At 35.5% G+C, this 11,424-nt stretch overlaps 1 protein-coding gene across 1 annotated transcript; it reads left to right on the top strand.

Moving 5' to 3' along the window:
- The first annotated feature begins 7,390 nt into the window (after window positions 1-7,390).
- LOC144997372 (protein CHLOROPLAST IMPORT APPARATUS 2-like) lies at window positions 7,391-10,891 on the top strand. The gene is made up of 3 exons (XM_078957266.1): window positions 7,391-9,216; window positions 10,154-10,309; window positions 10,568-10,891. Exons 1-3 carry the CDS (start codon window positions 8,230-8,232, stop codon window positions 10,613-10,615), a joined length of 1,191 nt encoding a protein of 396 aa, XP_078813392.1. The 5' UTR covers window positions 7,391-8,229; the 3' UTR covers window positions 10,616-10,891.
- Window positions 10,892-11,424: the final 533 nt, after the last annotated feature.

The raw sequence follows: 11,424 nt of genomic DNA, 5'->3' as shown, positions 1-11,424 counted from the left end.
AATGATGTTGCGCATAATCTCTGCGGAAATGAAATCCCTCATCTAATCATCAAGATGCCCGGCTCCAAAACCCGAGCCAGACCCCTCCCCTGCACCTGAACTGCCAACTGATATCTCGCGCAACGTCACCATGCTGAAAATATAACAATCCCCGATCAATTACATACTACTGCTGAGGGATCTCTCACATACTCTACTAGCTCCTTGGTTTCGCCTCGGCCCCTCTTGAATCGAGTACGGATCCTCTGCTTTCAGTAGTATGGGCCCCTACTACCTTCCACATCTATCCGTACTTTCCTCAAGAGTTACCTCAACTCCACCAAGTCCCCTTTACCCTTCTACTGATCTCTGCTACTTTCATCCTAGGCTTGCCCTAGGGAACCTCTAACTCTACCCAAACAGTCCTCAGCTGCTGAAGGCCTCCTTGTAATGCCAATTAGTCACCACTTGAATACCATCACATTTGACGAGGCTCAGATAATCCTTCAAGTAAAGGACTCGTCCCTACAACGGTTGGACTCAAACGAGAGCTGCGCAGTAGGGCCAAATCCAGCACTCTGAGATTATTCAACCCTAATCACATGTGATGCGACGTATTCAACTAATGGCTAACTCCCATCACTCAGAGTCCCACAAAGCACAAAGCAAGCAGCATTCGGATAAAGGAAACATACTTAGGCAAAACAATTCTCATAACAAGAAACTACACTAGCATACAATGCTAAGCTTATACTTTCAGGCATAGCCTACACAGGCTATCCTACTACTGTCTACTCATTACTAGCATGCAATTCTCATCAAGCTGGAACACATAAAGCAGGCACATAAGGCATCATCCTAGATTCTTAGTCCTATTCTAACATGTTGTTTTACTGAAGCTGGAACTGAAACTGAACTGAAACTGATACTGAAACTGATATTGAAAATAATCACATAACTTGTATGGGTAAATTGGGAGTACTTACTTGAGCTCGGCTGACCGCATGCACACACCTCTATCTTGTTAAAAAAAAATTCTTCCTTTCTAAGTACTTTCAAAATTCTTTTTATAAAACGTTTTTATTTTAATAAAATCTTTCATTTCCCTTAGTTTGACTTCAGATACACCCGGAAGTGTATCCGAATCCCTCAAACCAGGGCTCTGATACCAACTTGAAACGACCCAAAAATACGACCCAAAAATTTCTTTTAAAGCATTACTAGAATCATACTTATAAAAACTGTGTCATAAGTCATAACATAACTTCTCGAGTATTAATTCAAAACATAATATCATTATCAGAGTATAAACATCCCAGGCTGAACAAATGGTGTGTGCACTGCAATCTTCCCGAGCTCCTCTTTTGAAAACTGAGTACCTGAAACCAAAACTGAAACTGTAAGCACGAAACTTAGTGAGCTCCCCCAAACTACCACATACCATACAATAACATATAAACACATATTGGGCCTCACCCACTGCATCGGGCCGAAGCCCGGAACTGCATCGGACCGAAGTCTGGAACTGACTGGGACCTTGTCCCCTGCATCGGACCGAAGTCCGGAACTAACTGCATCGGACCGAAGTCCGGAACTAACTGGGACCTTGTCCCCTGCATCGGACCGAAGTCCGGAACTAACTGCATCGGACCGAAGTCCGGAACCGACTGGGACCTTGTCCCCTGCATCGGACCGAAGTCCGGAACTGACTGACTGAACATGGCATAGCATAACACATCAACTAGCATGAACACATATATTGCATACTACATCGGGCCGTAGCCCGGAACACATAACACATAACACATAAAACATAGCGCATAAATCCTGTCTGAGCCACGAAGGCATCAAACATACTAGCTACTGCATCGGACCGAAGTCCGGAAACTACTGCTAACTGAACGGGCCGGCATTGTGGCCTTAGACCCGTCCCTACTGGAAGGAAACTCACCTCGTAAACTGGCGGCTGAGTGTGTGTGCTCTGAAAGCTAACGGCTGCTGCTCCTGAATCTCCTCGGCTACAAGTCCATGAACACACTCAATCAAATACTAAACACTACACTTGGGGTAAAATGACTCTTTTACCCTTGGTCAAAGTCAACTTACTTTTGGGGCTGACCCGCCGAGTTGGGCCGCCCAACTCGCCGAGTCTCAATCTCACTTCCAACTCATACTCATTGCGACTCGTCGAGTGTGGCATCGACTCGACGAGTACCCTCTTGATCCAAGAACTCAGACAATCTTCATCCGACTCGCCAAGTTGCTCATCCAACTCGCCGAGTCCATGCCTAACTTCATCCGACTCGACGAGTTGTTCATCCTACTCGTCGAGTTCCTCCTCATCTTCAAGCTACTCGCCGAGTCCACTCGAAGGACTCGCCGAGTCCATTCGGTTCTATATACATGCAGAGGACCTTTGAGTCATGCATGGACTCCAAACTGTAGATCCACTCTTTTAAGGTATATTCCTTACGTAAAGTTGCAAACTTTACGTGTAGAGAAGGAGATCTAGGCAAGATACGCCATTAACTAGGGTGTAAGGCCAAGGGACTTCAAAATCGACACAATGGCTGATACTTTATGCTTCTCCAGGCCCTAAAACACTTGAATCTGAAGTAGCAACTCCAGATCTGGCTTCTAACCCATAGTAATAACATTATGGCAAAAGAGCCCCAACAACCACACATAGATCTAGGTGCAAAAAGGGTCCAGGAACTAGTTTATTACCTCCAAGTGCTCAAAATGAACTCACAATCCCAGATCTATAGCTCCTTCTAGCTCCTCCAAGTTCCTTCTTCCTTTTCCAAGCTTTAAAGCACCTTCCAAGGCTCCACTAGGAGATATGACGGCTAGGGTTTGATATCCAGGGCTTAAGAGGCAGTAAGGAACCCTGGGAAGAAGATTAAGACATTTATATAGGCCCCAAGTCCCGAATTTAGGGTTTTCCACGCACAGACTAGACTCGCCGAGTCATCCTGGTCGACTCGCCGAGTCGGTCACTTACTCCCCGACCCGGATCCCGCTCGGACTCGCCGAGTCCCTCCTTAGACTCGCCGAGTCGACCCCTAACTTAGGGTTTTCTTTCCTTTCTTGGTCTTCGAAACTTTGGGTGTTACACCAATCTTTTATGAAAATTGAAATTCTGGCCCAAATGTATAGAAATTTACCTTTTCGGCCCAAGCTTAATAAAATTGACATATTCAGCCCTTTTAACCAAAAATTTACATTTTTGGCTCAAATTTGTTTAAAATGACAATTTAATCCACAAAAGTCAAAAGTTTACAAATTAAGCCCATGAAATCGTGAAGGCCCAAATTTAAGCCCATTTCGTGAAAATTAACACTTTTGGCCCTTTAAAAATCATAAATATCATAAAGATCCATTTTTATTTAAAAATGACTCTTTTGGTCCATTAAAACCGTGAATTAACATAAAGGTTTTACTTTTTGTATTTTTTTTTGTCAAATAAGGCCCCTTTTACGGTTTTGTTTAACTTTCAACATTCTTAACATGTTTTATCCTTAAAATCTCATGATATGTGCATAAGTGATTTCGTTGGCAAATATCACAAAGTTTTGGTAGTAATTTCGAGTTTCATGAAGTTTCAACACAAAATCACAACATATAATATGAAAAACACACATAAACATGCACAAATACATATATCTAACACAAAAGCAACTTGTATCCCCCTCCAAAAAAAATATAACACCGAAAACAAGGGGTATGAACTCACTTTGGGAGATGGATTCGACTTTGTTGAAGAGATGAGAGGAAATGATGTTATTTTCGGTCTAGCAATCTCCTTGAAGAGATTTTTGAATCTTGATGGTTCTAGAGAGCTAGAACACCAAGTGAAGCTAGGTAAGGAAGAGTTCTTAGCATATATAAGAAGATAATAACTTGTATAAGATGACAACTTACTAAGAGGTTGAAAGCTTGGTGAAAATCCCTTGATAGCACACCTAAGATCATGAAAATAGCAAGTGATGGAGGAAGGAAATCTTCTTGTGTTTGAGAGGTTAGGAAAACCAAGTGAGGAAATTTAAATGGAGAGTGGTGGTGTTGTATTCTCGGTCGTGAATAACAAGGGAGAAAAGAGAAGGGTTTGTTGGTTAATACATGATGGATTAGGGTGTCCTAGCTTAGATATATGTGAGGCATAATACCTAGATTACCACTAAATAATAATTAGGGGTCAAGCATTTAAATAACTTTGATTTTTTTTACTAATATCTAAAATTGAGAATGAGAAGGAAAAAGAGAGAATATGGACTTGGGCATGTTATAGCTTTGGCCCATTAAGGAGTTTTGATCCATGTGGGCCCATATATGTGTTAACGGCCCAACATGACAAAGGAATGGGTTTCGGTTCATTGAGGCTCACCAAAACTGTTTATGGTCCATTAAGGCCCATTAAGGGTTTTATGGCCCAAAAATCAATTACATAGTGAATGTGGGTCTAATTAGGGCCCAAATGAGGTTTCTTAACCCAAAAGAATCAAATTGAGATTTTATTGGCCCATTAGGCCCAATAAGAGGGTCCTGGTCCAATAAAAGTTTGAACCAGGAAATTAGGGTCACAACCCAAAGTCGAGTGTATGAAATGTATTGAATTGGGTTTTAGGCTTCTCAAGTGAGTTTTGATTTGAGTAGTTACTTTTGAATTCAATAACATGAATAGCTTCAAGTTTCATCAAGAGTTAACCATACATAGATAGAATTTCCTAGCCAAAAATGATAGTTGTGACATTTATACATCAAGTTGTCTAGAGCGCTTCTCATGACGTGAACACTTGGGTGTCAAGATGTTAGAATGATTATCAATGACTGTTTCGTCTTATTAAGTCACGACTTTTCCAACAGGTGGTCACGATGTGACGACTGGCTGTGTGACTTCGAATGGAGATTTTAACCTTTGAGCATTGACCGTTGACTGTTGACTTTGACCATTGACCAAGTTTAACTTTAGGTTAAATGTAGTGATTTGAGCAATAGATTGAGGCTTCGTCCTTGTTTGTTGTATAGGTGATCTGTAGAGCCGGTATTTAGAGCAGTTAACAATACAACTATCTTTTGGACTTGGAGGTGAGTTTTCTCACTGTATTCGTGGGTCGAAGGTACCAATATCGACCTACTAAGTTGTGTTATGTATCCTAGTATATAGGATGATGCTATGTTGTAGTTATTTGTTAGATTGGCAGATCTATATGATCACTTGTATTTACAGGTTATTGTTTATCTGTTGCATATGCCGACATAATGAGGTTGGGTTGAGGTGATACTACTTTATGCAGATGCCAACAAACTCGGGAGAAATTCAGACATAAGCTTAAGGTCGGGAGGGCAATCCAAACTTATGATGTGGGCTCGGGAGCAGTCTAGACATAAGTTGAGGTTCAGAAGGGTAGTCTAAACTTATGTTGTAGGCTTGGGGGTAATCCAGTTCGATGACTGTGGACCCAACATTTATGTTTATGTATTTATATGTTATGTTGTATCAGGTATCTTAGGGGAATCTCACTAAGCTTTGGCTTACAGTTTTACTTTATGGTTTCAGGTACATCTGAGGATACAGGCAATACGAAGGCATGATTGTGCATATCATTCTATGCATTGTTTATAATATTTCTAATATCATGAAAATGGATCTTTGTTGTTTTTGTTAAAATGGTCTTAAAATAATAGTTATGTTTAAAATTGGTTTCGTTTCTGCTTAAAATATTTTACAAAAATGATCTTTTTTAGCTTTCCAAAACCCATCACATCATACTCTCCACCATCGACCACCACATACTATAGCTTCGATGTTTTTCATTTATGCAAAATCATAAAATAGATGCTAATTCACAAAACAATACTATATGGAAAATAAAAAATGCATTCATTTACTTCAATGTTTATTCTAGATTCAAGTAAACCACAAAATCAAAAGCAAATTAACACCCAATATATTAGTTATGACATGAACATCATCTTCATCTTTATTTAGGTTTCATTAATTCCTGAAACACTAAAACTATCATGTTATAGGTTCATTAATCTTTAAAGCACCAAATCAAATAAGTTTAAGAACCACAAATGAGAAAACGAAATAAAAGTCAAAAAAACGGTTGAGTTTTTGGAAAGAACAAATCTACATCTACCACTTACAAAAATATTGATTAAATCCGTGCATGGGGTGTGTGCGATGACAACAAATGGTGGCAATGCAATTACAAGAGGTGACAACCGTGAGATTAATAAAACAAGTTAACAGAGTTAGCTTGACGTGACATTGATGGAAATTTTGAAAACATGTGGATGCGACCAATCAACTTTTTAAAACTTGGACCAAAACTATAAATTTGACCAAAGTATAAAGACCATATTTGTAATTTATTTTATTTATTATTTTTAAAACATGACATGTTAGGAAACCTAGAAAACGGGCATTTGAGGGCATGCTGAGGAGACTGGAGACGTGATAAAATAATAATTAGATGTGAATTATACATTTTTTTTCTAATTTCAATAACAAAGTATAAGTTCTACATAATATGTATTTCTCTCTATTTTAGGTTGCGTTGGCAAATACTTCCAAGAACATAAAAAATCTTACCAAGACCCATATCTTTTTAATTACTGATTTGCATACTCTCCTCAAATATTATTTAGATCGGCCAAAACGCATTCTATTATGGATGAGGCTTCTCTCTATTTTCATAAAACCCAAAAGTTATACCATTTTTTCCTACTAAAAATATGGGAACTAAATGCCTAATCACATTTACCTCTTCCTTTCCATAAAACAAAACAACCATATCTCCTCATACTTATAGATATCAATTTTATAAGTTTAATTCTCACAACCTATATAAGAGCTTATTTATTTTTCTTTATGGTTTTAATTTTTGTTATCTATCTAATTTCTTTCTAAATTGTTGTCTTGGTGTGTCTGTATAACTATAAACACTAAATTATAAAATTAATGTAAAACGTTTTATATCCAATAACAAAATGGTCTACATTAACTTCAAATTTGGGTCCAAGACTCCAAGTTCTATAAAAATATTTCCGACCATCCACAACTAAAAAAAATTTGCCCCAAAATTTCTAAGTCCATCCTTGATTTTAGGATAAAAAATATTGCATCTTAAAGTAACATGTTTAATGTTTAATAGGTTGAAACGTGATTGTCCATTGTATATAACTCGAATTTGTTGCATAAATTGATATAAAAGTAAAACTTTTACATAAATCGGTAAAAAAATCCATAAAATTTATTGTACAAATACATATTTATAGCATACAACATAATCATATATTTTGTATTGAAAATTACTTTGTTACATAAGTTACAAGAAGTAATATTATTACATGGAACACTAAAATAATTGAAGTGATGAAGCATCGAAGTGGTCCAAACTCCAAACAGAAAGTCTTAGAACCTCTCTCTCGTCCCTTCTTCTGTTTTCTCTCTTTCCCCTATTGCTCCATCCCTCAGTTGTGTGAAATTACCAAATTAGACATACAAAAGAGAGAAAGAGAAGTGTGTCTCTATCACTCTTACAAAATCACCAACGGATTTCTTCCATTTTTATATCTTTTCCGATCTCGTGACTCCATTCTCTCTCTATGTCTGTGTGTGTGTGTGTGTTATTGCAATCGTGGATGCCCATAAAATGTGATCTAGATTAGATATTTTGATGTTCTTTTGGGTAAACCCAACTCAGAATCTTTTGAATTTTTGTGTTTTGTTCCTTCATTTGTCACAATGCACACCTACAATTTATATAAATTATGCTTACTTTCCCGATTTCGCTAAATTCTGAGCACTAGAAAGGTTCTTACACCCATGTCATAATTCTGCAAACGAATTCAATGTTGATTTGGTGACATTTTGTGGGTTTTAGGAAAAGGGTTTCTCGTATCTTTCTTATTGTAGAATATTATATAAATCTTTCGTTGGATTTTTCCTCATATTCTACAGGAACCCAATATTTGTTTATTCAGAAAAACAAGCACTTTTTAGGGTTTAGGGTTCATTGTCTTTCTTTGTTTTAACTCTAGAATATCTTTCTTCATTTCCACTCGTTTGATCTCAATTCTCCATAGATTTTGGGATGACTGAATGTCTGAATCGAGTTTCTAGTTTTTGAATCCGAAAATGTCTCAGAATAAAATCAGTGGTTGTTTGTTTTTTGTCAAATGAAGAACGAAATACATGAATTTGGTAGTTAATTGAAGTTGAAAAACAGAAAAATCAAAATGTCATCGTGTTTAAGTAGAGGTACAGGAAGGGCTTATGGATTTGATCTTGAAAATATCGTTAAATCCTCATCTGCTGCTTCTACTAGAACTTCAAATTCATCTTCTCCGTCTTCAAATATTTCAGAATCAAGCAATTCTCCAATGGCTGTCTGCACTCGAAAGCCCAGAACCCAACGAAAAAGACCCAATCAAACTTACAATGAAGCAGCTGCCCTTCTCTCCACAGCTTGTCCCACCATTTTCTCGATCAACAAGAACAACAATAATCAATCGACGTTACCAAACCAACGTTCTTATTTCTTCAATGAACCACCGGAGTTGATTTTGCCCTTTCCGGTGACTGAAAGGCCGATTAAGGTGAAAGCCAGTTCTTCGATTGAGCTGAAAGACCGGAGTCCAATCGACTCCAATTCTAATTCAATGGAACCGAGTGAAGGATATCAGGAAAATTTCGACACTGATTCGATGCTTGATGAGGAAATTGAAGCGGGGATTGATAGTATTATGGGGAAATCGAATTCAATTGTGGGAGGTGATGAAATCTCAAGTGCGAAATCTTGTTTCAGTTTCAATTTCGATTTTAATTACAATACTTGTTATGGGTACCCCATGGGGCTTGGATTTGGGGGGAATTTGGAGTTCAATTTCGGATTGGGATTGAGAAATGGGGTGAGGGCGTTGAGGAATGTAGATGAACGGAACTGGTGGAGTTTTCCGGCGGTTAACGTGATGTGTACATCGCCACCGGATTTAGTGAAATTGAAGAAAGCTCCGACTGAAAAGAAGAAGAAAGTGGAGGAATCGATGAAGATGGAATTGGAATTGGGGAATCCGATTCCGGGAGAGAGGAATTTAAGTCTTGAAAATTGGCCTGGGTTATTATTGAAGTTGAATTATGAAAAAGTTTTGAATGCTTGGTCGGATAAAGGGTCGCCGTTGCCGGAGGAAATGTCGGGGTCGGAGTCGCCGGGAAGTGATATTCATGTAAGTGATTTCTTGCTTATTCTCCCGCCAGGAATTGAGTGTGAAACTCTCAACAGGTTTTTTATTTAAAGTCTGTTTATATTAATTTGGATTAAGCTTATTATATATATTTTTTATTTCCAGGATTATTTGATTTTGATAATTGGAGAAAATTAAAAAAAATATTTTAATGATCTTATAAATTTAAGTTTAACCACTAAAATGTTATTTTTATTGGTTAACCCATTGAAATATATATTATTTACTTATTTTTCCAAAAACAATTACTATAAAATAAATGATATCAATATTAATAATGAATAAATGATAAAATGACTAGGAATGCTGTTTGTACGGATGAATTTTTAAAATATAAAATTTTAAAATTCGAATTTCCAAGAGGCTGAATTACGGAGATGCTAACTTTTAACATTTTGTTTTATTTAAACATTTAAATTGCTATGCGGAATGATAAAAATAATTATTTTATCTGTATGTATTATTTTTTGTTGAATTTAATGTTTATGTTTTATAAAATAATTGAACCGTTTTCTTGAATAATTATAAAAATATATATAAAAACCATACCAAATTCAAATTAAACATAAATCCAAATCAAATATAATTAATTTTTAATCTACGAAATCATACTAAAAGAGTAAACGCCAAATAAACTCCACCAAAATCATATAAAAATCCAAACTAAACATAAATATTTTCAAATTTAGGAAATCATACTAAAATCCAAATCAATATATATATATATATATATATATATATATATATATATATATATATATATATATATATATATATATATGTTGTCTTTTTCTCTTACTAAAAACCGGATATCTGCAAAAATATATATTTTCTTTTATAAATGGCATAACTTTTTCTGGTTATCAAATAAATTAAGACTAGTAACTTTTTTAATATACTTGTTTTCATGTATCTACAGGCAAGATTGGCTCAAATAGATTTATTTTCAGATAATGGTGGGTTGAGAGAAGCGAGTGTAATCCGTTATAAAGAAAAGCGACGTACACGCCTCTTCTCCAAGAAAATCAGATATCAAGTTCGAAAACTCAATGCTGATCAAAGACCTAGATCTAAGGTATAATTTCTCACCTTTTTATCTAGATCTAATTAATTGCAAGAAAATATAATTCGACTCCAAGTTATATGAATCTAGAATTTATAGTTGTGACTCTTGCATTATGATACATAGATGATTAAACATGAATGAAATAAAAGGAAAAAAAATCATGCGTCACCACAATGATATGGATTTGGACTTAGTTATTGTCTCTAATAGTAACATTATTGAATTTAATGTTTACATTTTGTCACAATTGATATGTTCATTTTGTAGGGGCGATTTGTTAGAAGGCCAAAGTCTCCAACTTGTGAGAAACCATGACTACATGAGCAACTACACTTTTCTTTTTGCTATGGACCCCCTTCACTTTTTCTTTTGCGATTCCAACCCATATATTTACATATTTATGAAAAAAATTAGATGATGAATGAATAGGAAGGGAAGATAGATAGAGAGAGTTCAAAACAATTTTGTTATCTAAGCTCAGTGTTTATTTGTTATATTCTTGTATAATTTTGATATATAGTCAAACTAAATGGATCATATATGATTCATGTGCTTATAGTTCATGATTAATGTATCGATCATGTTTTCTAATGACGTTTGTTTGAATGGATTGGTTTCATCTGATGCAAACAAGTGAATTCAAAATGATTTTGTTTTTCCAAATAAAAATCTTTGCAGGCCAAACTAAATTAATATTCTATATGAACCAACAAAATTATATTTGGTTGAGTAGATTTTTATAATTCAGTTTCAAGTTCCAATAAAAAAAAATAAAAAGTATTGGCCTACAAAAACTCATAATTGTACAAAGACCTAAGACTATTAAGTTTAATTTGCCAAGTTTAATATACAAAAAACATCATCAATGTAAAAAAAAGTAATTGGCCTAAAAACAACATTGATGCGAACAAGCTTAATTTATAAATTTAAATACGTAACTATTTAATAAACTATTGGTTCAAGTCGAATAAAATAATAAAACTAATTATCTTAAAATTCATCATAAATTAATATTATATGTATAAATATCATTTACAATCTTATATAATTTTGTATTATTAACCCTCTATATTTGGTTGAGACATTAACTAATAATCTAATAAAAGCTTAAATATATATTTTAA

This window comes from Lactuca saligna, chromosome 5 (genome assembly GCF_052625555.1).
Source record: "Lactuca saligna cultivar CGN05327 chromosome 5, ASM5262555v1, whole genome shotgun sequence".
Classification (NCBI taxonomy): Eukaryota; Viridiplantae; Streptophyta; class Magnoliopsida; order Asterales; family Asteraceae; genus Lactuca; species Lactuca saligna.
This window is presented reverse-complemented; position numbering and strand designations above follow the sequence as displayed.

What these genes read in the sequence shown, in the direction of transcription:
- LOC144997372 (XM_078957266.1), top strand. Translation starts at nt 8,230, where the DNA reads ATGTCATCGTGTTTAAGTAGAGGTACAGGAAGGGCTTATGGATTTGAT. An exon ending in CGCCGGGAAGTGATATTCAT is followed by an intron (nt 9,217 to 10,153) that starts GTAAGTGATTTC and finishes ATGTATCTACAG; the next exon opens with GCAAGATTGGCTCAAATAGA. An exon ending in ATCAAAGACCTAGATCTAAG is followed by an intron (nt 10,310 to 10,567) that starts GTATAATTTCTC and finishes TTCATTTTGTAG; the next exon opens with GGGCGATTTGTTAGAAGGCC.